This window comes from Mus musculus, chromosome 12, assembly GCF_000001635.26.
Source record: "Mus musculus strain C57BL/6J chromosome 12, GRCm38.p6 C57BL/6J".
In the NCBI taxonomy this organism is placed as follows: Eukaryota; Metazoa; Chordata; class Mammalia; order Rodentia; family Muridae; genus Mus; species Mus musculus.
Window position 1 is genome coordinate 116,871,039 of NC_000078.6, and position 27,059 is coordinate 116,898,097.

The 27,059-nt window shown below is 45.4% G+C and overlaps 1 protein-coding gene across 2 annotated transcripts in view; it reads left to right on the forward strand.

Moving 5' to 3' along the window:
* Ptprn2 (protein tyrosine phosphatase, receptor type, N polypeptide 2) overlaps positions 1–27,059 on the forward strand; it is a 792,473-nt gene that overhangs the window by 385,344 nt on the left and 380,070 nt on the right. For both annotated transcript variants that reach the window (XM_011244019.3, NM_011215.2), the window contains 4 exons: positions 898–1,098; positions 2,613–2,653; positions 4,952–5,334; positions 17,801–17,887. In XM_011244019.3, the coding sequence (XP_011242321.1) occupies positions 898–1,098; positions 2,613–2,653; positions 4,952–5,334; positions 17,801–17,887 (712 nt within the window). The remainder of the gene's footprint in view (positions 1–897; positions 1,099–2,612; positions 2,654–4,951; positions 5,335–17,800; positions 17,888–27,059) is intronic.

A 27,059-nucleotide genomic window follows, 5' to 3' on the forward strand; every position in this document is an offset into this window, starting at 1 on the left:
GAGCCAGAGTTGAGGTCTGTGTTGAAGTAAGCTTTCTTCCCATCCATATAGCCCACATCTCTCTCATCATGGAGACTTGTCCTTTCTCACACTGTCAGAGGACTATTTGGGGTACTGGGGAACATACAATTGTGGTGAATATTCATTTTCAAACATGCCTCATATAAGGGTCTTTTACAAAGCATCACCTTCCTGTCTTATAGTTGGTTCTTGCAACAGTTACCTTGAATAGATGTTGTTAGCTAGAGCTATTAAAGAGTAGAGGCTGGTGGACTTCAAGCATGGTAGATGTCCCCTGCCACCTTCCCCTGGGCCCTAGCCAATAAGAAGGTTCTAGACCCCAGGCAGTAACATTTCCTGAGCCCCATGTATGGACTCATCCCCAACAAAGGTTTGGCTGGCTGCGTGGGGAACATGCCTTCTGAGCTCACTTCCCACTCAGCACAGGAACCACCAGGCTCTGTATCTATGCAGGATATCATCACACTGCTCAGAGTGCCTGGGCGAGGCTTATCTCCATAAGCTTCAAGATGTATGACAGCTGTCCATCTTGGCAGCATCTGAGTGACTAGGTAGAGTGAGGGTAGAGTATGAGCCACAGTCTCCCTTCATCCTGTAATTGCTTTCTATTCTAGGAGAGACAGATACACTTATTCTTGTTGATATAATGGTTTGTTGCTAACCTGAAAGATCCTCAATGAGATGTGAGCCTCTTCCCTGGTTGAATCTGTAGTTGCTGATGAGGCCTTCTCTCTCCTTCCCTGGGCACTCAGTAAGTCCCTCCTCCATGGGCTCTATGTCCAGCTAAACATAGAAAAGTTCACATGCACACACCCCCAAGCCAGGCTACTTCTTATGCTGCCTAGATCATTAACTGACTTTTGTCTGTGCCCTTAGACACACTCCTGCAGAGTCTCCTGAAGGATTTGCAGCAGAACTCTGAAGTGGACCGCCTGGGCCCCCTGAAGGAGGAGAAAGCAGACTCAGTTGCTGGAGCCATACAAAGTGATCCTGCAGAGGGAAGCCAAGAAAGCCACGGGAGAGGGGCTGAAGGACAGCCAAGAGAGCAGACAGATGCCCCAGAGACAATGCTTCAAGGTGACCTCCCTTACTCCTTGGATCCTTTGCAGCTGGGTGTTCACAGGAAGGGAAAAAGCTATACGGAGGGACTGGAGGAGGAGGGGGCCTGGAGAAGGAGTGAGACCATGCCATGCAGAGGAGAATAAGCCATGGAGAGGGAATCTAGGGAGGTAGTAAGACCACAAGAAGAAGAGGGAGCTGCAGGGAGGGGGGAATCCTTCTCACCAGGCCATAAATGCAATCTTTTTGCTGGAGAGATGGATATGTATTAAAGAGTTTTATCTGTTTGAACTTTTGCCTCTAAAAGCGTTCTTAACAGACTAAGCTTACCCAAGCAATTATGCTGAATGGCAAATTGATCTCAGAGAGGGGGTTTGACTCCTGCGTGCTGGGGTTCAGAATTGGGAAACCCCAGGAATGATGGAGAGTGTCTTTGTTTGGGTCATGCCAATATGCACTGTCAAATATTTAAACAATAAACCGAAAAGTGTTCATTCAACTGTCTGCATCTACTTCTTTGGCTACTTGGAGCAGCAGACAGCATCATGCTCCATTTAATCTGGAGTGGCTGCTCAAGGCAGGCAGGCCTCTAGACTCTGAGCTCTGAACATGGTAGGCATACAAAATCCTGTTGAAAGCCAGATGGGAGGTACCGTCCCCTCCTCTGTGGAGTGGAACAGAGGCAAGTCACAAGTGTCAGAAGGGGAAACCAAACATAGGAAGATCTAGAGTCCCCTGTGAATTGAGGGATGTTCCCTGAGTTACACACCCTTGGGAATCTGTTCTGGTTAGGTTTTTTTTCCCTCAACTTGACACAAGTTGGAGTCACCTGGGAAGAGGGAACCTCAACTGAGAAAATGCCTCCATCAGATTGGCCTACATACAAGTCTGAAGGCTATTTTCTCTATTAATGGTTGACGTGGAGGGGTGCCGTCTACCGTGGGTGGTGCCACGCCTTGTCAGGTGTTTTGGGGTTGTAAAAGAAAGCAAGCTGAGCAAGCTATGATTAGCCAGCCTGCAAAGCAGCGTTCCTCCATTATCCCTGCTTCAGCTTCTGCCTAGAGTTCCTGCCCTGACTTCCTCAATAATGGGTGGTAAACTATATCTGAAATAAACTCTTTCCCAAGTTGCTTCTGGCCATGCTCTTTTCTCACAGCAATAGAAAGAAAAACAGGGCAGCATCCCATTGGCCAGAGTAACAACCCACATGATCTTTAATATGAAGTTGTTTGGGTTGATTTGTCAGCTTTTATAACAATTAACTGTGGTGAGGCATGGGGTCCTCCGAGCTATGGCAAACACAGAAGATGCTGGCAGGTCCGTCTGTGAAGCTCAGAGTGTTGCCTGCAAGTGATGCTGTGTCTAAGTCTGCTTAGCAAACCATCCTCTGCTCTGCAGTTTATAGAAATGTGGCCGTGCTGTTCCACCTCATGTGCACATGAGGACTCTGTGTGGTCATCATGTCATGCACTGGGACACCCATGTGGACATTTTTCAGGGACTTGGATAACACACTTCTCTGTCTTTTACAGATCACAGACTATCAGAGGTGGATGACCCAGTGTACAAGGAGGTAAGATGACATCATATTGATCTAAAATCATACTGTTATCCATCATCTTTATATTTATAAAATGCAGTTTCCTAGATGCTGGAAGAGTACGGGGAAAATTCTCATAATCCTCACATTGAGAAAACTGGAGAGTGTGCACACAACCCTATAGAGCTAGGTATAGAATAACATGTTTCCAGATTATAAATGAACAATTAGTCATTATATAGAGACATTAAAATACAGTGGATTAAAAAAAAGGGAACTAATATTCTCAGAATCCCTCTCTCATAAGAACATCGCAGGCCCATCTAGTAGACCTGCCAAGTCCTGCATACTTCTTCTGAGGCCCCCTGGCTGAGAAACACAGACCCCTGAGCACCTGGCATTGTCCCAGTTCCCTGGTGTCTTGTGTAGCCACACAGTTGTAGGTTCTTCATCACAGAGGTAATCTAGTATTTAAGAAAGGCCTAGGCCTTATGAAAGGGCTTAATCAGCCAACACCTATATACTGCCTGTCAGCAATAATCAATAGCTTTATTAGATGGGGGTAGGGGGGTTCTTACTTGAATACTGTGGTCTCTAAGTTTTAAGGCAGCAGAAAATCTGCTCAGGTGGCAGTGATGCCATGTGGTTCTATAAAACCTGCTTGTGTCATTTTGCTTGCTTGTGGATCAGTGCCTAATGAATGCCAGCAGGGAATGCCAGCAAATTGAAATCACAGCCACAGTGGGACTTCCACCTGAGTGGTGATGGAGAAAGTGGGTCAAGAAACAGTTTCTGGATTTGGAGTGGAATGCAAGCCACCCAGGGCCCACAGTCCTCATGGTTGCAGTCTCAGAATTCACCCTAGACCTGAACTTGGTAAAACCATCAGACTCCCCTCATGGCCTCCTTGCCTCTACCATGGCCTCCCCATGCCCTTGTTGAGCTTTGGCTCTTCTATATTCCATGTGTTGTGCTGACTTCTTCTATTGCTTTGAGTGTTGGATTCTCCGAGCTCTCTTTATTTAGTGACACCTTTCCCTCATATGAGATACCTCCATCTGAGAGACCATTATCCTCTGTCTTTCAAAAGCCCCTAATGGCTAACCAACTGCCTTGTATTGTTGCAAATCAAAATTGGAGTAAATGCCTTTATCAAACTATTATATTCACATATTCAAAAGGAAAACTCATAACTTCTAGTCAAGAGGGAGTGATTTTCCTCGCAGCTATTTATTTCTTCAATATATTTATTTGGTGAAGTAAGTTATAAAAGAAATCACACATACCCAGTTCTGGTCTAGTGTAAAATCAGAAATATAATTGCACAGGTAAAACTACTCCACTAGACTGATAAGGGCTTTTGCTTCTATACACATCATGAGTCACACCCTGGAGGCCTTGTCCTCAGGGAAACATCACCTTTGACAGGGTTTGGACACTATTTCAAGTCTGGAACTGCTGATCTCTTCTGTGATCATTTTATGTCCAGCTTCTCCAAGGCTGAGTATATGAAGCAGACGTAGGAATGTGGGCAATGATGAAATGAGGCTTGCTTAGGACAAACAAGTGCTCAGTTAATAACCATGACCCGCAATCATAGCATCCTCCTGAAGATGCCAGTGTGTGCCCAAGCTGTCACCTGATATGAAGAAAGTGGGGTGGGAAGTATCATCTTTTTTTTCTTTTTTTTTTTATTATTAGGTATTTTCCTCGTTTACATTTTCAATGCTATCCCAAAGGTCCCCCATACCCCCGGAAGTATCATCTTTACCTGGACCAGAATGTCCCTAGAATGAGTACATGTCCCCACAATGGGCTCAGTCCAAGGTTAGCTTCTGCCACAGTTTTCCCTGTCTGTGAAATGGGAGTTATGGATGGTCACAAACTCCCAGAGTTTATTTAAAAACTGAATTCACACATACAAAGTATCTCTTACAATGTCTTTGTATGTGGGAGAGCTCAACAGAGACAAATGACTAAGATTTGTGACAGTACTTAGGTGTTCATTGCTCCTAGAGGGATCTTGACCCCATGTGGATAATTTTTAAAACTGGAGATGCTAAGGGTGTACATCCTATAAAAAATCAAATTTCTCCAGGAAGGTGTGTGAGGGAGGGTGGAGGAGTAGGAGAGAGCGGCATGAAGTGACTCTGACACCCTGACTCATGTCTTCTCTAGATATGGTTCTGCACAGATACTGCCCTCATTTCTCACATATTCCCCTTCAGAACAGCCTATTGTCATTCCGCCACGTGACAATACTTCTGAACTGTGTATTGGCAGTCCCCTCTTACATGTCATCTCATGGGTGTTTCTTCTCTTCTTTGTTAGGTCAACCGTCTGAGCTTCCAGCTTGGGGACCTCTTGAAGGACTATGGGTCTCCTCTCTTACCTGAAGGTCCCCTTCTAGAAAAATCCTCCAGAGAAGAGATTAAGAAATCAGAGCAGCCAGAGGAGGTCTTGTCTTCAGAAGAGGAGACTGCTGGGGTGGAGCATGTGAGGAGCCGGACTTACTCCAAAGACCTATTTGAAAGGAAACCAAACTCAGAGCCCCAGCCCAGGAGGCTTGAGGATCAGTTCCAAAACCGAGCTCCAGAGTTGTGGGAGGATGAAGAAAGCCTCAAATTGGCAGCACAGGGACCCCCTAGTGGAGGCCTACAGCTGGAAGTGCAGCCTTCTGAGGAACAGCAGGGATACATCCTCACAGGAAACAAGTGAGTGGTGGCTCTGCCTTCTGTCTCCTGGAACCCTGAGACCCTGGAGGGTGGCAGTGCCTCATGGAAGCATGGAAATGGGTCCAAGTGTGTGCAGGAGGCTAATCAGCCAGGAGCGCCCTCCTTGGCTTTTGAACTTAGTGTCAGCTTCAGGGCCATGTTTTGAAGGCAGTCTAACATAACCATGCCAAGCTATATGAATGTTGTCTGCTTCTCTTGACTACCCTGTATCCCTGCTGTTCAGAACCATCTGCAGAGGACAGCCATGGGTAGGGTAGCAAGATCTGTCCCAGGTTACTCTCTCTAGGGAATGTCCACGCTCAGGGACAATTGACAGCAAGTACAGAGCAAGACTTCATGTCCTTAAAATTCAGCTCTCTACTGGCTCCCTGCTTGTTGAAACACAATCCTCAATGTGAGGATTATGAGGATTTCCCCCATACTCTTCCAGCATCTAGGAAACTGCATTTTATAAATTAGCTTTACTAATTTCCCAACAAGTAGACCAATTAAAAGGAAAACATTCCTCATGACTACAGGACACTCTCTGTGCTTTGACTTTTATCTGAATTTAACAAGAGAAAGAACTCAAGCACAAGTCCCAGAGAGTCAGCAAGTCAGCAGTGGTTGGGCCCCCTTGCTAATGAGCCTGATGTTGATGTCATGGTTCATGAGAAGGTGGTGTTTCTTCATGTCACGGAAGCAATGTTTCAAAGGGAAAAAGGCATATGACTGTGTAAGTGTGTACACACATGTGTATGAGCACACATGCATGTAGATATATAGACACAAATATAAGTGCTCATCTGAACATGTACATCTGGGTATAGGTATGTGAACACATGTGTGCCTGTGCGTGCAAATGAAAACTTAGGTGTTCTTTCTTCACCATGAAAGCTGTCATTCTTACTGCCAACTGCCCTGGGGTAAAGCTCGAAGTAGACACTAATTCTCCTGTGGTGTGGCACAGCATCCCCCTGTGTGGTTTTTACTGTCCATGTATTGTTACTGAAAACATCAACTTTTATTAGTGAGAGTCAACTGCTAGTTGGCAGAAAAAGGTTTATTTTAAGCCCAAAACAGACTGTTATGAAAACCAAATTAAGACTGAAGACTGTTTTCAGTCTTACGATCTTGAATGAGTCATGGCAGCTGCCACTTCAGGATCGCCCTGCCCTACATTCCTTGCACTTCTCTGCCCCTTCCTTTCCACAGAGCAGAACTCCCATTCTCCACCCTTGCTCAGACATATGCCATTCTGGCTTGTCTGTCTCTTACTCTCTGATGAGTGCTAGAGTGTCCGTCTCTTCCCATACAGAGAACATATAAGGTGCTTAGAACATACCCTGCAGGAGATGTAGGACACAACATCTCTACATGTTGGGAACTCCTATAGGTTGCTAAACTTGCAAACTATTCAACAACTGATTGCTCATAAACTCAAACATACCATATATAGGTGTCCACTTCCCTGGGAACCACTGCCCTGCATGTATATCTATATATTATACACAGCACAGCTCTAAAAAGTTGGAACTCCTCTTACAGGAGTACTTTGGACTTACTGTCACAGTTCAAGCTCATGGTACCTGCTTGTCCCACACTCACCTCAGCTGCTGTTACTGGCATGCACTTGGTGTCTTGTGTGTGTGTGTGTGTGTGTGTGTGTGTGTGTGTGTGTGTATAGGATTTATATGTTATGTGCTGCCTTGGTTGTTATGTGCTAGATTGTGTATGTCTCATGTTTTGTGTATGCATAATATGTTGTGTGATTTGCATATATTAAGTAGGATATCATATGTTCTTATAAATGTGTGATAAGTTGTGAGCCATATGGTCTGTGTGTATAATGTGGGGCCTCATGATTTGCATGTGTGTGATATGTTGTGAGCCATATGATCTGTGTGTATAATGTGGGGCCTCATGCTTTGCATGTGTTCTATCCTGTGTATTGTGCACTGTGTGTGTGTGTGTGTGTGTGTGTGTATGCATTCATCATCACTTGGGATCCCCCCTTACTTCAGGCCATCAGTATCCTAAGTGTTGTACAATCTGACACAGGTAGTATGTCTCATGTGTGCAGTTGAAAGGCCCTGCAGCCACCACTCTGCCCTGGGCTCTGGCCTTAGTTGCACTGTAGGTGACAGACAGGCACCTTCATGAAAACATTGTCATTTTAGGCTACATATAGAAACCAGTGGTGACTCCCTTTGGCCCCCACAAAAGAAAGATACAGTCCCTTCAATGATGTCTTTGATTTTTGGATGACATGTTCTACGGATGGCAACATCAAAGCTGTCCTCAAAATGAAGAGTTGGGCTGTAAGGGATTTAGTCTCCATGAAGTCTTGGCACCTCTGACAAGCAGGAACTTGTCAGAACAGATCATTTACTGTGATTAGGAGAAAATGTAGTATTACTATGCTGAGATTTGTGTTGAAACCTTCCTTGTCCCCTTGGCCATGCCTTTGAAGCTAGTCAGAACAGTTGCTCACTATACGCAGGAGCCACAGAAAGACCATCATGCCATGGCTGACTCTCTGTCTTGCCTTGTCTTTGGTGGGTTCTGGTGATGGCAAGAGTCCTGCAATCCTGTTAGGTGTCTCTGCTGTTTCCAGAACTGGCCCTGGAAACTGTGTGTGCCTCATTACCACTATTGTGATCTTGCCCCTGTGTCAGATTAACTAGTAAGTTGGCATTCTCTGGAGCAGGGTTTCAGCAAACTCTCAGATCATCAGTGAAATCTCAATTATATAGTGTTCTTTTAAAAGCAGGGACATTTGTAAATTTGGGTGTCCTGTGTGACGAAGGAAGTGAATTCTGACTCCTTACCTCATCACTGCCACAATAGAGAAAAAGGCTCAGTCTGGTCTGCTCTGGTGGACAGAGCAATCCTTTGCCATCTGTTTTTCATCACTTTTACAAAGTTGTCCCATTGGATCTAAAGGTGGGGCAGCATTTGCAGTACCTCAGGATGGTGTGGGGTCAAATAGTGTTGGACTGCAAGAGTGAATAGCTGATGGGAACAAGAGTGGGGCTGAGGAGGGAGTCATTTCCCTAGGAAGAAGAAAACACCTTCTAAATTTGGCAAATGTGCATAGATGTCCCCCTTGCCCTATAACCACATTCAGCTGGAAAAAGGAAGTGGGACCAGTATACTTCTTTGGTTAGAAGAACAGGAGAGCTGGAAGGAGAGAAGGTGAAAAAAATCCCTACTTCCCATGGAACTTCTGGCTCTCACAGGCTCTCACTTCACCTCTGCCTTGAGATAGATCTCTTCTTACTAGCTGTTTTGTCAGTGGTCTTTAGGCAGCCTTTATCAAGCAGTACCATTATGAAGCCTTCTTCATCCCTGGTGTGGAGAAAAGTAACCCAGAGCAGGCATGGTACCCAGAGGAGGACAGTCTCATAGTGACTACACTGAGGGATGATTGCTTCCAAAAAGGCCCATTCTTACTCACCTGGAACTGATTTGGAAAAACTCTGTATTTGAAAAACTGAGGTCATGCCCTGTGAATGGGCAGGAATGCAGATTCAAAGGATCAGATGGGCAGAGCTTTCAGTTCAAATGTTCAAAGACAAAGACTCAGCCACTTGTCTGATCAGTGACACAGCACCCTACAAGGCACAGAACAGTCTCTGGCAGCCACGTGAGCCCTGCTTCTCTGAACCAACCCCACAAGAGTCCAGTATCCTTTCTTCCCCTTACAATGTCTGTGCACAGCACTAAAGTTGGTGCTCCTCTTACAGGAATGCTTTGGACTTACTGCCACAGTTCAAACTCATGGCACCTGCTTGTCCCACACTCACCTCAGCTGCTGTTACTGGCATGCACTTGGTGTTTCATACTGAGATGTCATTAACCAGCACTGAGAGTGAGATCAGAAGGAAAGGCAGGGCCACCTGCACTGTTCCCACGGGAGAATAAGAGCACACTGAGGTAGAGAGAAGCAGGAGTGGGTCCAGCTGCCTCACAGGAGTCTCCAGAGATGTTGATGAGAAGCCCTTTCTATGCAGTCAGCCTGTAGAAAGGGGACTGTGCATATTAACAAAATGTAGTTTTAGTAGACACAGAGAATGTCACATAAGCTTTAGTGTATGTTAGTCACATTCATTGTTGTGTGTTCTCATGGGTTCACGGGTTTGCATGTGTATGACATGTATTTGAGCCTTTGCGTCTGTGTATGATGTGTGTACATGTGCATGTAAATCAGAGCTATGTGGAGTGGAACCCAGGAATCAAATGCATTTTGAGACAACCATATGCTGGATTCCTGGGCTAAGTCAAACAGAGAAAGCAGTTTTCCAAGTACGGCTCTGAGCAGACTCCTCCTTGTTTGCATTGCTTTTGTTGGATAGTTTGTCAATGCGGTGAGGAAAATTAGCCACCCTTTGGGTTCCTAAGTTTTGGTGAATTTTCAAGTAATGAGATGTCTATTGTCAGATGTGTAAAGAGCTATCCTTGATGGCAGATGTGATGTCTGGTGCGTGATGTCCTCTAGTGACGTAACCTAAAGTGGAAGTAGGAGACAATAACATGTAAGAAACTGCGAGTGCTGAGTCTCCCGCTTTGTAGAGTCAAGGTACACACAGAAGGCAATAAGAGGCAGTTTCTCTTAGTTTGAGGACTACCTAGTCTATCCAGAGAGTTTTATGTTAGCCAGGACTACATAGTGGACCCTGTCTCACAAATAAAATAATAAAATAAAATAAAACACAGCTGAGCATCTGGGTATGGTGACACTTACTTGTAGTTCCAGCTCTTCAGGAGGCTGAGGAAGGCATTGCTTGAGGCTAGGATCATAGACAGACTGGACAGCATAGCAAAAATTCATCTCCAAATAAAATAAACTTAGAAACTAACCGAGTTGCAACACATGCTGTGAGGTGATGTGCGAGGCATCTGAGCACAGCGGCAGCACAGAGAGCCAGAAACTCCTGCTGCTCTTAACTTTTCTGACCCAAAAGTTACCTTTGCCACGCTCTGTTCTTAAGAAAGGTTTATGAATGTGTGAGTGTTTTGACCACATGTATGTAAGTACATGGTGTGCACACTTGGTGCCCCTAGGGGTCAGAAGAGAGCATGGGATTCCCTGGAACTGGAATTAAGGTGGTTATAAGCCACAAAATGGGTTCTGGGAACTGAACTCTAGTCCTCTGTAAGAGCAGCAAGTGCTCCTCCCTGCTGAGCCATCTTTCCGGCCTGCTGTTCTCTGTTTTCACAGTGTCACACTGTGGCCCCTTTGGTCACATGACATTCTCATTTGTTCTTATTGTTCATCCAGATTCCTACTGGGGTGTTGTGATGCTGTGTGGGAGTCTATGAGCTATATTTACATGTGAGCCCACATGTTTCATTTGTGAGTGACTCTACATTCAATGCTAAATTGGAGTATACTTATGGGATTTACATGATAGCCCATATTATGTGTTACAGGTGATAGAGTTCATGTGCTGTGTTTGCATGGATGTCCATGCTGACTTGGGTGGGACTCTTCAAGCTGTGTTTGTGTGAAAGTCCATGAACTTTCTGTGTGCTTACTGCCACTGCGAAGGGCTTGCCTGTGGAATCATGGTCATGAACATTCTGGATTCTTCCTGTTTTGCTCACTCGGTAGATACCAGGAGACAGTTTCTCTTAGAATGGTTGAACAATAGCATTAAAAGAATTTAAAGCATGCTGCTCCTATTCAGACCAGAAACACATTAGAGTTAGACCTCATGTTTATCTCTGAAACCCTTGCTGCTTTGTGTGTGTGTGTGTGTGTGTGTGTGTGTGTGTGTGTGTGTGTGTGTTGGGGGTAGTACTCAAGGCCTTTCCATCTGTAAGCCCAGCTAACAGCAAGTGTCAGTGTCTGCTCTCCTCCAGGAGATCAGGGTGGCAGCTGCCATACATAGTCAGCCTGAATTGCTCTGGCAAGTCCTCCCATTGATTTTCTAGATTAACTCCAGCAGTTTCCTAAGGAAGTTCTGACCATAAAACAACAGTTGATGTCTGTGTATTTTAAAATATAGTAGAGATAACTTCGTGGTCATTTGAGCATAATCTGCCCAAGGGTGTTGAATGAAGCATGCCCTGCCTGCAGATCAGGAAAGGGTCAGCTTGCCCTTCCTTGCAGTTAGTGTGATTGGGGATGTCTGACTGTGGAGAGAAAGGATTTGCTTCAGTGAACTTCATCTTCAAGGTGCTACTAACTAGCTTTGCCATAGATGATAATGGCCATTTTTCCTTTATAGGGCTGACACAGTTGTGAGGTATATGGGGTTGTGGTCCATTGTCATTCTTTGGTGAAAAACAGTCTAGAAATGAAATTAGTGCAAGTAAGTCAACATGAACTGTAAAGTCAAATCAAGTCATTATGGAAGCATTGAAGCTAAAATTAAAAATAAATGTCCTTTACTTACTATAAGTCTGAGGTCTGAGCTGACATATAGAGATAGGAGATCATTGAAGTGATCAAGGTGCAGGCTGAGCTTTAGGTCAATGAGAGGTGTGAGGGCCAGGAGGCTGTGATCAGTGATAAGTGATAGGTGACAGTTACAGGCAAAGAGGGCCTGAGATGTGCCAGGACAGTGTGCTAGTTGGTTTTATGTCAACTTGACACAAGCTAGAGTTAGCAGGAAGTAGAAACCTCAATTAAGAAATTTCCCCACGAGGTTGGTCTGTGGGCAAGCCTGTAGACCATTTTCTGTGAATGGTACTGTCCATGGGCTGGTATTCTGTGTTACAAGAAATCAGGTTGAGCAAGCCAATAAGCCATCTCCTCCTTGGTCTCTGCAACAGCTTTTGCCTTCATGTTCATGCCCTGACTTCCCCTAATGATGGACTAGTATGTGGACATATAAGGGGAATAAACCCTTTCCTCTCCAAGTTGATTCTAGTCATGGTGTATTATCATAGCAATAGATGCCCCAACTAAGATAGAAATTGGTACCAGGAGTGGGGTATTGATGTGTCAGACTTGTCCATGATGTTTTGGGGAGAATTGTGGAAGGACTATAGAACTTTGAACTGGAAAAGTCATTGAGTGATCATAGTATAATGGGTTGCTTTATGGGAACTTAGAAAACAGGAGTACTAAAAGAGATGCAGACAATGAAATCCTGGTTTATGAAGTTTCAGGGGGGAGCAATATCTCTATCAGAGCCAGTGTGTGATATTTAAGAATTTGTGGTTCTTGTCAACTGGATCTGAACAATTAGCTGTGATTAATAAGAGACTAAACCACTAAAATGAAACCATTGCTTTTCTGGGGCAATCTATTCTGGTCAGCTGGCACTGAAGAATCAGCTGTGATTAAGAAGGAACCAGCTCCCTCCATTGGTATTCCTGTCTGGTTACAGGAGGTGACCACTTCAGTCTGCATATCCCCAGCTGTTAGGAGTCTCAGCTAGAGGAGCCAAGGAAGCCTCTTCCATCCCAGGTCTCTGGATCCTCCCATAGATACTCCACCCCCAATTTCCATTAGCTCACCCAGCCTTCTCCTGACCCCTTTCCTCACACCTGATACCTAGTCCTGTTCCCCTCCTAACCCTCTCCCTCCATCTACCTCCAATGTCTATTTTATATCCCCTTCTGAGTAAGATTCACTCATCTTCCCTTGGATCCTCCCTGTTATTTAGCTTCTTTGGGACTGTGGATTGTAACACGGTTATCCTGTAGTTTATGACTAATATCCACTTATGAGTACATACCATACATGTCCTTCTGGGTTGGGTTACCTCACTCAGGACAATCTTTTCTAGTTCCATCCATTTGCCTGCATATTTCATGATGATCATGTTTTCAATAGGTAAGTAGAATCCCCTTTTATAAATGTACCACACTTTCTTCCTCTACTTTTTAGTTGAGGCACATCTAGGTTGTTTCTGGTTTCTGGCTACTACAAATAAAGCTGCTGTGAACATAGTTGAGCAAGTGTCCTTGGGATATGGTGGAGCATCTTTTGGGTATATGCCCAGGAGTGGTATAGCTGGACCTTGAGAAAGAAATAATCCCAAGTTTCTGAGAGACTGTCAAATTGATTACAAAGTATAAGTTTGTACTACCACCAGCAATGGAGGAGTGTTCCCCTTGCTCCATAACCTTGCCAGCATGTGTTATTACTTGAGTCTTATCTTAGCCATTCTGACATGTGTCAAATGAAATCTCAGAGTCATTTTGATTTGAATTTTCCTGATGACTAAGGACACCAAGCATTTCTTTAAGTGCTTCTCTCCAGTGGAGGGAACAGGATACCAATACATCCACAAAACCTTCAACCCTAAATCTGTTCTGCCTGTGAGATATGCAGGGACAAAGATGATCAGAGATTGAGGAAATGACCAACCAATAACTGGCCAAACTTGAGACCCACATGATGGGAAGGAGCTAGCCCTGACACTATTAAGGATACTCTGTATTTTTGCAGTCAGGAGGCCAGAACAACTGTCTTCTGAGAGACTTTATCCATTGGCTGACAGAAACAGATGCAGAAACGCAGAGATAAATATTAGGTTGAGCTCAGGGAGACTTGTAGAAGAGTGAGGGAAAGGCTTGAGGGAGCTAGAGGTGTCAAGGACTCAAAAAAAAAAAAAAAACAAAAAAACAAAAAAAAAAAAAAACAAAAAAAAAACAAAGCCAAAAACAAGAAAAACAACAAAACCTACAAAGTCAACTAATCTGGACCCAAATGGGAGCTCACAGAGATTAAGCCACCAATAAAAAGCATGTGTGGGCTGGACCTAGGCCCCCTAAAAATTTGTAACAGATGTGCAGCTTGATCTTTATGTGGGTCCCCTAAAACTTGGAGCAGGGGCTGTCTGTGACTCTGTTGCCTGCTGTTAGATCCCTTTCCCCTAGCTGGGCTTCCTTGTTTGGCCTCAGTGGGCAAGGGTGTGCTTAGTTCTGTAGTGATTCAATGTGCCAGGGTGGAGTGACACCCCTGGCAGGCTTCTCCTTCTCTGAAAAGTAGAGGGGGTAATGGGTATTTGAGGAGAGAAAGGCTACAGTCATGATGTAAAGTGAATAAAAAATAGGTAAATAACAAGTAAAACAGAAAAAGAAGGGACTGGTATCTATCATTGTGATGAAGACTTTGGGGGGAAGTTCCTCAGAGTTAGCACATAGAAACTGTGGTCTACAGGGAGCCAAGGTTATATCTCATGCTGACAGAACTTGACAGTGTGAGAGTCATCCAAGTGGCTCTTGTTTTGAAGGCATGAAGTGCCCAAGGAGAGCAGTTGGGCTTGACACTTGTGTAGCATGTGCCACTAAAGAGAGGCTGAGAGAGGTCACTGGCAAAAGTATAACTTCAGTTTTAGTTGAAGGCCAAGTATTGAAGTTGGAGAGAAGTTGAGGCTTGGCATGTGACAAGAATTAGAATTCCTGAAGAGAGCCCTTGGAAGGCTATTAGTGAAAGTGTAGCCCAGATGCAGAGATCCTAAGCATTTGGAAGATGCTAGTAGCATGTGCTAACCACCAAGGACAGCTGCAGCTGTGAGGTGAAGCGAGCTTGAGCCTAGGAGATGAGCTGCATGTACTATGGCAAGCTCTTAGGAGCATAGAAGATCGTGGGTTCTGTAATTCTGACAGTGAGATTTCACGGTTGGACTTTGCTTGGATCTGGGTGACTGTGCAGTGATTCTTATCTCCTGGAGTAAGAAGGAAAGAATCTAACTTATCTTGATCTTATAGGAGTCTACAGTTGAAAGGCTTTGGACTTTTAAAGAGACTTTGGATATTTTAGAGAAATGTGACTTTAGAGAGACTTTGTTTTTTTAAGTGTTCGAATCTCTTTTTAAAACAACGGGACTTTTAAAAGTTGGAAAGTTTTATTTTGTGATATTGACATTAATGTGAGATCTTGAGACTGAGCAAGAAAGAAAAGTTACAGCTTCACTTTCATGCGTCTATGTGTCAAGTTGACAAGGGGCCAATTGTGATGGCTGTTTTTATGTCAAATTGACACAAACTATAGTCATCTGGGAAGTAGGAACCTCAGTTGAGAACATTCCTGGCCAGACTGGCCCATGAGCAAAACTGCACTGCATTTTTTGACAGGTGATTGATATAGGAGGGTCTAGATCAATGAGTGCTGCCACCTCTGGGTTGGTGGTCCCGTGGGCTTAAGAGTACATTAGTAAGCAGTTTTCCTCCATGACCTTTGAATCAACTCCTGCCTCCAAGTTCCTGCCCTGTTTGAGCTCTTGAACCTCTAGAACCTGAGCTCTGCAGCTTCAACAACTCTCCCTCAGTTGACTTAAGTGACTACTTGATTACCAGTCTCCAGATTCATAGGTACTATCTACCCAGCTCATGGCTTAACGTTCCTGTGGCTTCTCCACTTCCACGTTTTTGGTTAACCATCAGGTTACTCAGCATAACCTTGAAATCCTGCAAACCCCATATCTCATCTTTTGGCTGTCATCATTACCTGTGTGGCCCCTGCATCTCAGGCTTTACTCTGTCCTTAAAGAAGTCCACATGATACCTATCTCACTTGTGTTCATCCTGGGAGGCTCATGATTGGCCCCTAATACTCTGACTACCTTTCTTGTCACTGACCCTGCCTTTCTTACTATCCAATGCCATGTGGCTGTGCTGTGGCCTTTGGAAAGAGGCTTTATCTAACTCCTTCCAAAATAGTTCCTCTGTCTCTCCGAAATCCATTTCCATATCTCCCTGAATCTTCCTCCACAACAAAATGTCACAGACTGTAGGCTTGAATGACAGGCATTCTTCCTCTCATGGTGCTGGAAGCTGAAAGTCTAAGGTGAAGTGGCAGACAGGTTCTCTTTCCTCCTAGGCTAAGGGAGGATTGGTCCCCAGGCAGATATTCAGCTGCTGGTACTCTTAAATGCACCTTGACTATAGTAGCTTTCTAAGTCTTCATATTGTTCCCTGGTCTCTGTCATTTCTCCCTTCCTAAATAGACACCAGTGAGTCCTCTTAACAAATTAAATTCACAGGACTGTTTCCAGATAGTCGATTGTATGTGGGGATGACACCAACACACATGTAGTAATATGAGTCCCAGGGAGCAGAGATTGTCATCCCATCCCTTCTGTGTCTGCTGGGTGAAAATGCAGCAGAGGCTCCTCTTGCCAAAAACCTTTTTTCTGCTCTTTCAATATGAATTAAGATTTCACTGAAGTGGTACTAAGAGGATTTCACAGGCAGCTGTGATCTGTGAGACAGAATTCTGGAGCCCATGGTTGTTGGTTCTGAGAACTTCCAAGCCCACTGGGTTCTTGCTTCCTGCTTCACAATCAAGCTGTTCCCCCTATAGTGGCCTGCTGGGGAGCCTGCAGCCCCAGCATCCTCCTGAGATGGCAACCTTTACTGCACACATCTCTACCTACCACTGAAGCCTGCTCACATGGCATGTGTGTGACTGGCCTATGGTGTTTAAATGCCCTTCCCCTGGCATTATAATTCACTTTAGAAATGAGTCTGTAACGTGGCTGCTTCCTTTGTGTGCTTGATGCCACCCAGCAATCAAATTTTCGGCCTCTGCTCCCTGCTCACTCTCCTCTGTCTCCTTTTCTCCCCACCCCCCAACCTCTTTATTATATTTTTATTGAAGGCTGAGATGAGCCTGTGGCAGCATCACGGGCCCATTACACTTCCTAACAATTCCATTTGCACCGTATTGCCTGTCTGATTGCTGGAAAATCAGGTGATTCATCACGCCTGAGGAATCACCTGGTCCCTGGAGCAGAAGTCCCAGCGTAAGCCATGGAAGAGCACAGCAGGCCCCTAAGCAGGGCTTGCATCAGAGAGCATCCCACACAGAAAGGAGTGTGTGTGTGTGTGTGTGTGTGTGTGTGTGTGTGTGTGTGTGTGTGTGTGTGTGTTGGGAAGCAGTGGTTCAAGAGTGGGGTGCAAGGAGAGCAACTTCTCCCCCACAGCTGGGGCTTGTCTGGGGAAACACACCCAAGCAGAGTGCATATTGGGGAATGGTCTGCACTGGACAGCAGTATCCCCTCCCTTTGAGAATCAGATGTCTGTCTGGGAGCAACAGCCATTTCAGAGTGGCTTATGTTTGTGCTTATGCAACAGATAGGGGGTAGTTACCCCAAAGCAAAGCATGTGTCAAGGAGCAGTGCATCTCCCAATGTGGGTCAAGCATCCAGTGGCCGCAGCTCCCAAGTGGGCCAAGGGTTGAGAACCCTCCCAGAGCTGGAATGCATAGGGAAACAGTACACCCCAGAACAGATCCCAGAGCAAAGGGATCAGTCAGAGTAGCAGGGCACCCACCAGGAGGGAGGAACATCTTCTTCCAAACCAGAGTACTGTTGGGGATCAATAGTCACCACCCCAAAGCAGGAAATATAGCAGGGCCTTGGATCAGGGCACATGTTGGGGAACCATGAGTCCCCAGGACTGACCAAGTTTGATAGCAAAAGGTAGCGAAGATCTGAGTCTTCTCCCCTAAGACTTGATGCTCTGCTTTAGTAATGGTATTCCTCTTCCTCTTCTCCAGCCCTCTAAGTCCAGAGAAGGGGAAGCAGCTGATGGACCAAGTTGCCCACATCCTCCGGGTACCTTCCAGCTTCTTTGCAGATATCAAGTAAGTTCTGGACTTCAGGCCTGCTGTCTTGTGCTTGCTTGCCTCACATTGTATAAGGCTCATAAATTGTTCTGTGAGCTGCATGCCTGGGGTTGTTAATTATATCAGAGAAGAGCTGTTTAGAACAGAAATGAAAGGAGAATTCCCCTGGGCTTTGGGAGCTTATTTAAATACAGCCGAAATCTACATTTAATTACAAGATTCCTACTCTCCTGGCAATGATGTGGTAGAGGCCAGCTTCCTGAGGCCACTGCAGCTGGCACCACTTTGAATCTGGAGCAACTTCCAGGCTCTAAGGACAGCCCCTAGAGATGCCACACTGGCCTCACTGTCTTGAAAGCCTGTGTGCTGGACTATCAGCCAAACAAGATTCTTGTCCCATTGGTGAGAGCCAATGTGTGTTCATGCCTTGCACAGTTTATGGATGCTGGATAGGGTGTTGTGTATGGATGAACACCAGCTGTACTGATGCTGTTAGTGGGCAGGGAGCTAGGTGCAAGTGAAGCATGCCATCGGGAGAGACTGGGATATGTAAAATGGGATATAAGGACGGAAGCAGAGGCTGGCCTGAGTCCCTGTTCTCGTATGCATTGGATAGGTGCACCTGTTCGTATTACACCAGCCCTGGTTCTTTCAGGCTATTACATACTGGGGGTGGATTGTAGTGTCTACTGTGGCCCAGCCTGTCCTAGGGACTAGCTATTGCTTGTCTCTATATTGTCCTTGCCTCAGATCTGACTACTCGCTGTAGATTGTAAGGGGTGTCTAAGAGGAGGCCTCAAACTACCTGGTACCAGAACATTCCATAAAGACACCCAAACAGAGATACACGCTGTACTTTGGGATGTTCACTGCATTGTTATATACATACTTACTTACTCAGCATAAAGGCAGTGTCTACATATGGGCCAGGATCTTTCACACTCAGTATCTGCAGGGTGAGGACAGTACAGCACAGAAAGGGGTAGGAGGCAACCATCAAAGGGTCCCATACAATTTGTGACAGGACAAGAGAGATGACAAGGAGTCCAGGGTTTTTTGTTTGTTTGTTTGTTTGTTTGTTTGTTTGTTTGTTTGTTGTTTTTAAGTAGTAGGTAAAGAGTTGACATGCTCACGGGTCCAGCGATGGGCACCAGCACATGGGTTCTGTTCCCAGCTGTTTAGCTGAGCTTTTCTCACTGAATCACTGAATTGTGAAGATCATAAATCCTGAAAATATCCAACTCTTCTCCCTGCTCAGAGCTTCAGGGGAGTCAGAGAATCCCTAACCAGGAAGACCCAGCTCTAGGTGTTTCTGAGGAGTGTGAGGGCCATGTTCTCCTTGAGGTTCATGTTCTCCTGTTCTCCAGTACGTTCTCAGCCACTGACTGTCTCTTGGTGCCAGGCACATGTTGGATGTGTTTCCAGCTGAGTGGCTGCTGAGTGGTATGTGCCAGTGTCTGTGTGACAGATGACTCAAAGAGCAACACTCCTTACTCCAAACCTGATGGACACGAGGCAAGGGCTCTTTGCAGCCTAGGGTGTCTAATGAGATTTAGGCACAGCCCTTTTACGATGAAGAGAAAGTCCTTTTGTGGTTAAAGATGATCCCATTGTAGGAGAGACTGGAACAGTAGATGTCAGGAAGAGCTGATGTCGTTGGAGCACAGTAGGGTGTGCCAACCTCTGTAGGTGGCAATTGTAACTCAGGCCACCTCATTCAGATCACCAGGTAAAAGAAAATCACAGTGCACAGATTCTCTGCTCCCTTCTCCCCACCCCACCCCCAGGGACATCGAGTTTTCTCCGGTACAAAGCTTATTCGGGCAGGCAGAGCGTTCACCATGGTGGTCATGTAGCACGTGACAGGTGGAAGCCAGTGTGTGCCAAGGGAATTAGAGTTTTGAAGAGGCATGCTGCCCCTGCTGCCCTTGTTTGCCCCCTTTGCCTGGTGATAGAATGAGCAGGCCGGTGGGGCTGTTCCACAGTCTGCACTCCTGCCTCTGAGGCTCTGCGGGTCGGACGCTGAGCCTGGGAGTAGAACCATCTTATGCTCAGGGTAAGATGGTAGAGGGAAGTATGGGTGGAGGGCTCTCTGGCCACTACACAGGAGTTCCTGAGAGGTGGCTCGTGCACAGTGCTCCCCAGGATACTCCTATCTACCCTTTCTTGCCCACTGGTTCTGGCATATCTTAAAATCCTGAGGAGTCAGCATCTGCCACAGGGGAGGAATGTGGTCATCAGGATTGTGTAGCAGGTAGTACACAGTTCCTCAGCAGGCCAGGCCTCCTGAGCCACCCTAAGATTTGCAGTGCAGATGTGCCGAGGCAGGAGGGGGCTACTTTTCAAGTCTGTAGCTCTACTTTGGGAATTATTAAGGTAAGATGAGAGGATTTACTTTGAGGGGAGCCAAATGTGGCTGTCCAAGCTGCAGAGCAGTTTTTCCAGACCCAGAAACCTAATGTCTTCCTCCCTTGTAGTTGGAGGGGCGGCCATTATACTCCCGCATTGGGCTCACAGCTGAACTGAGTCTTGCCCTGCTTTCCAGGACAACAGACTCATTGTCATTATCAACTTGAGGGTATTTAGATGTACCTCTGGGTGTGCTGTGATGGTGTTCTCAGAGAGGTCTTCCTGAGATGGGAAGATATGCCCTGAGTGTTGGTAGCATCATCTCATGTCTTAGGAGCCCACACTGAATTAAAGAGTTATAGAAAAAATAAAATGAGGTGAGTACCAGCATTTGTCTCATTCTGCTTTCTGACTATGGGCACAATTGATCGTTTACTCGGGACTCTTTCTGTTATGTTTCCCCACCACAGTGGACTATATCCTCAAGATCTAAGACAAGACAAAAATCATCTTTTCTCAAGTATCTTATTACAGCAATGAAAGTAGTAATTAATATACCTGGTAACTTTTGAAGGGAGGGCCACTATTCATTGGTCTAGACACAGAGAGGATGTGCTGGGGCAAAGGGACTTTGGTGCAAGGGACCAAACACAGCGATGACCAAGTCACTACCCCACTCCCATACTCTTACTCCTGGTCCCTACCTAGGCTTCTTTGCCTCATTCCTACCTTCCTGTTCACCACAGAACCTTCCTGCACCCAACACAGGAACGTCTCAGGCTCTCTGAGAGGAAATCCTGAGCTTCCCCAGCTGACTTCTTTGTGAATTTTACTAGCCAGTCCTCCTTCCTGCCCAGAAAACATGTGTTCCTTCTTTCTAGGAGTGGAACCATCATACAACCTGCCTTTCAAAGGCAGAACACTGGAATTCGGGTCCCCTGTGGTCTTCTCTGGCTACTCCTTCTCTTCTCTGTCCTAATCCTAGTTCTAGCTGAACATAGATCCCAGCAGGTTCCAGAGTCTTCTTCAGTCCTGCCCAGCAGTCTCTTCCACCCAGCCATTGCATTAGTATCTTGTGCTGCGTGTGTGCATGCCGGTGTTCCCAGCTCTTTTCTTTAGAATGAAGGAGCTGTATCTCAATGCCTTAACCCTCTGGCCCAACATCGATGGACACATGTTCATGGACTGACTTAGACATCCACTGGACCTCAGAAGTGTCTCGGGAGGGTGGGCTCATGGCTAGCATGACCTGCCTTGGTTATTGCCTCATCTAAGAGCTCATCTTCAGAGCCATTCATTGTCTCAGAGATGGAAAATCCAGGACACGTGGGCTGGTGCCTGCCGATATCATCTGCATTTTTATGGAAGTGCTAGTTATGCTTAATATGTTTTGTTAATGGTTATGTAGCTGTCAAATAAATCCCATTATTTCTTATTACATCATTAGAGACCATTAAAACGACATTAGCATGCTGATGTAATTATGCCAGCAGACATACAGCGACCACAGTTATGATTTTATAACTAATCATGGCTGTCCCGGGCTGGCTGATGAATGCTGCTTTGCCCCACAGCATCTACTCAGGTGGGAAAAATGGGCCGAGCGAGGCCGAGGAGAGGTGGAGCTGAGTGCTTGGAGGTTAGCCAGTTCCTGGATAAGCACTGCAGAGCCTTGGGCTGAGATAGGTTGCACAGAGTCCTGAGTTTGCCCAGGCGGTCTAGGCCACTGAGAGCCTGAGGCTATGATTGGGTTTTATGGACCACATCTTTCAAGAATCATTTCTCTGTCATCACCGGTATGCTTGTTTTGGACAGTGGCAGAGGCACAGTTATGGGTGTTGTCTTAAGAGTCTCCTGGGGAGATACCAGCACTTTGTGTAGACCTCATACCCCTTCTCCCTGGCCTGTGCCCTGACATGTCACCCTCTAAGCAGGAGGAAATCTTTGCGTTTGCAGGCTTTTAGAAGTTGTAATTCAGTTTCTTGACTATTTGTCCCCAGCCTTGACCTTATGTCTCAATAGTTTTTTGATAATACAGAGGTGTCGCACCTCCCTGGTTGCTTCTGTAGCCTAATAGATGAACACCAAGGATTCTGCCTGGAATAGATGGGTAGGTACCTCTAAAAGAGTGCCTTCAGCAGGGGACCCAGAATTGGAAGAACACCTCAGTAAATAGGTAACATTTGCACCTACAGTCTGCTCACCTACACCTACAGCAACGCAGCCATGTCATACAAGGAAGGTAGAGAGGAAAAAAGCTAAGCACCATGAATTCTTCGTCCTAGGTCAGAGTGCAGGCTCTGTCATCAGTGCTCCCCTTGACAATTAGAAGATTGCAAGGGGCTGATCTTGGGAGCAAATACTCATGTTTTCCTTAAAAGAGCTCCAAGAAATTGAGACAATGTGTCACCCTGCCCTAGTCCTGACTTTAGACTAAACAGCCAGTAGCAGGGATAAGCTGTTGCTTATTTGTAAGTCATTAGGGGAAAGCAATGGTTCCCTGTCATGGGTAAAGACTGCTTTGGTTGAAGGCATTAGCATTTCCTATGCTGGCTAAGCAGCTCACCTATGGGAAATTAACTCCAGAGGGAGAAAGTAGCTCAGCCCCTCTCAAGCCTACCAGTGAAGGGCAAGGTGAGACCTGGAAACTTTCAGAAGCCTATGTAGTTTCCCCCTCTGCTGTCACCAGCTCTATGCCCTACAGCCCATGCAATGAGTAGTCCCCGGGTGACATGGTTGGTCCTGTGGCTGATGATATCTTGAGAGATAGTTCACAGGAGACTTAACAGCAGGGCCTGCTGATGCAATGGTACCCCAAGTCATCACTATAAGGGAGAGAGGGAGCCCTCCCTTTCCATGCTGGGTTCAGATTAGTAAAACCCACTTAACAACCCACCCACTAGTTCATCCATCCAACCATCTGTTCATCTGTCCATCTATCCACCTATAAATCTATCCATCCATCCACATAGCATATGGACCTCACACAAAATCAAGCTATCAAACAGACGAAACACATGTTGGTCTATCAGACTAAGGGAAATATGCTATCAAAAATTCAATCAACAATCTAATGAAAGTTTTCTTTACTTTGAAACAACTTTCAAGAAAGTAAATTCACTGAAAAATAATGGTCTTTATATCTTCTTAGCTACAAAATGTCAATATTAGAACACTAACCTTCATACTCTGTTGGATTAGAAGGTCAAGGGGATCTGGGCTTGTCTTTAAACTAACTGTATAGTCTCTATAAAGACAGCTACCACTGTGTGTAAGGAAGACCTTAAAATTTACCTGGCAAACCTCAATCTTGTGTTTCATGATATGAAAAAAAAAAAAAAGAGAAAGACTTCTAGACCCACCGGCCTGAGTGGAACTCTTACTAGATAGATTTTCACAGCTTGTTTACTTTGGAAATAGTTTAAAATAACAAGAAAAATAAGCTTTTATCAGGAACTTGCTTGCTGGTTCCCTCCTTGATGGAATGACAGGCCTGAGTGTGGACTGAACTCAGGGTGTTCTGGAGCACTGTGGATAGACACACAACTGCTTAAAAAACCCATGTGCCTTCTTACTGATATTACACAGAGTGTTACAAACTATTTTAACAGTAGGAGATAGAGGACTAAGTAGCCTTTAGTTGAGCCGTTCTGTTGTGCCCAACACTGGCCTTAGTAGCAGATTGACTGGTTTGTTTTACAAGCTTTGAACGAAAGGAGGAGAATTTTCTGGAAAATAAGCATAGCCTTACACTTAAAATCCTACAAAGTCCTTCCATCCTTTGTTAGCACTGTCTGTGATCATGAAGGAGAATGAATGACTGCCAGCATGTGTAAAGTGTCCATCGGAGTCACTCAACCACACTGTGCTCGGGAGCCACTAGACTATGTCTAAATAGAGAAAAGAGCTTATAAAATGTTGAAACACATCCTGCATGCAAGAGCATGCATGGCTGTTTAACTTGGCTAGTAGCAGTTTTAAATGAGGGAGTTTTGTAAAGGCTTAAGAATTCAGCTTTCCATATGCTACCCAGTGTTTTCAAATGCAGTGCCCACTCAGATATGTCGACGATCCCTTCTTTCCTAGGCCAGGGTTTGTGAGTTCCTCCCTTTGGTATTTTTTTTTTCTACTGTTCATTCATAACATCACTTGTTTGCCAGTTGATGGTCTCTCAGAAGTCATGACCCAGAAAAGACAAGTCTATTCACACATCAAGGGCCTCCTATTGTGGGGTGCGTTGGGCATTGTCAGGTCAGCCAATGGCCCTCTCGAGGTCTGCCCCGTGGTAATTATCTATAGGTGATTCCTAAGGTCATAGGTCAGGGAAGAGCAGAGATGACCCACACTCTGCTCCCCCCAGTTCATGCCAGACATCAAGCTCCTGCACAAGGTAAGACAATGCTTGGGCTGTGAGAGACACCATGCACTGGGTCAGCAGCTGGGGTAGAAGCAGGACATGAAGGAGAGGGAACATCTAACGATGAGCAGTGATCCAGAGTACTAGTTTAGAGAGATAGCCTGTGGTAAATGTGTCTATTCCATCATGCAAAACCAACTGCCAAATTTCCAGACCATCCCATGTGGTAGTATGCACCTATAGTCCTCTCTCCGTAGGAGGTAGAGGCAGGTTATTGAGTTTAAGGCAAGTTCATGCCACATAAGGAGCCCCCCTCTCAGTGATCACACACACACACACACACACACACATATACACACACACTTATCTCTAAGTATTACTAGGCAAGGTAGTGCATACCTGTCTTCTCAGAACTAAGAAGGATAGAGCAAAAGGATTAAAGATTCCAGGCCCATGTGAATCCCATCATGGGATTTTTGCCTTCAAAACAAACAAACAAAAACCTAATCAACCAAACAACCAAACAACAATAAAACCCTAAAACAAAGATCTTCCAAGTCATGACATATTATCCCAGTTTTATTGATTCACCACTGTTCAGAGGCCTAACTCACAGGGCAAGAAAGTAGCAGGTACACAACTGGCCAGTGAGGCTCTGAGGCACCAGTGTGTGGACTCTGCAGGTGGACCACAAAGATGGCAAGGAGATCGGCAGTAGGTATGCAGAGCTTCTGCAAGGTAGCAAGAACAGTGAGTCCTTGTGGTTCATACAACTGTATATGTAAGTTTATTTCAGATGTGTGTCAGGTTCATGGTCATTCCTGGGCACACAGAACAAACACTGGCTGTCAATGTGCATGTCCTCAGCTGACGATAAAGGAGGAGGCACAGTCTGTTCTTGCATGATTTTATCTAGTGATTTGCCAGTTTAAAAATAGCGTGGGCGTGATGCTGAAGAGCTGACGAGCTTCCTAGCACTCATGGAGAAAACGTGCATGTCTTCAATGTTCTGCTTAGGCTATGAGTTTGATTCTGATCATTCAATAGTGTAGATTGAATGAGGTGGATTTGAACCCAAATGTACACAAAAGTCTATGTACCCACCACACCTTGGCTTGAGCCCCAAGAACCTGGACCACTTCCTGGGGATAGCATCTCAGCAGGTGTTCACTATATCCAGCGACTTCAGAGGAACAATGCTCCCAGGGATAATGAGATTGCCCTTGGTGTGTTCTCAGTAATTATCACCAACTCTGAAGGAAATTTGGAAGTCAAAGAACAAACTGAGTGCCTTTGTTTCCTGGTTGCACCTGGGCATTTCCTCTGACTCAGTGCTCAGCTTTCTTCCTGTCAGGGAATCTCCCTAACTACACTGCAGTTCTGAGCTTTCTCTTGCTTCTATGGGGTGTGCAGTTTGTCGTGTACATATGTGACCTGCTATTGAGCAGTAAGTCTTCAACTGCAAAGCTGCTCAGGTAGGGAGGAACCCCCCCCCCACCCATGCTGAACTTTTGACTGGCTTACTCTTGTGTAGGTCTTGTGCAGACAACCACAGTCACTATAAATTCATGAGTGTAATGACCCCCCCCATCTTATGCAAAAGATAACCATTTCACATTAGTTTTGCTAATTTCTGGGTCTTACAGTCTTTCCTGTCTGTCTTCTGCAATGTTCCCTGAGCTGTTTGGGGAGGAGCATGTTAGATGTCTCTTTTAGGGCCAAGCCCTCCAGTTTCCCACGCTCTGTATGTTGATCAGTTCAAGGTCTAGTCATCAGCATTCACTGAGGAGCCTGTAAGCTTAGAAGTTGTGACCTATAGCTTAAGGACTTACTTATTCTGTACATTTGGATGTCAAAGTCAACTGACTTGCAGCTCAGGACATCCCTTGCTGTGCTAGACTCTAAGAGTGGAACAACCCAGGTAGCTGCTCTGATATCCTGCACAGCGACCTGGGTTGTTCACAGTTAGATCTGTGTGTGACAACAGAACTAACTTCCCATGAGGTTTGATAGCTATGGCTATTTCTTAGAGAAGATTCAAATGGTTTGATTTGTTTCTGATGAGAACTCAAACATTGTGTGAGCCAGAGTGAGTGACTTTGGAATGGTAGTTGGCCCAGGAGATCCTAGTCCAGGTAGGTGCATCACTGCTTCTGTCCCAAGATTCACTGTCAACATCACCAAAGCAGATTCCTTCTCGGGCTCTGCAAATCATCTTGCAATGACCCTTACTCACTGAGCATTTCGGTCTGGCTCTTTTCCTTTCCTGAAGACCCTTTGCATTCTGAGCAAGTTATTTGGATTACCTCAAAAAAAATCCCATGGAATCTGATCACACCCACTCAACCAAGGAGGCTCCTCAGGGAGGATTTTCTAAGTGAGTTGGTTCTTCGACACATAGGATGTAGGGGTGTCCCATGTCTTAAAAACCATAAATGCCATGTTGGCAAAGGAGCAAGGGGATCTCTGGGTTCTATATAGAAC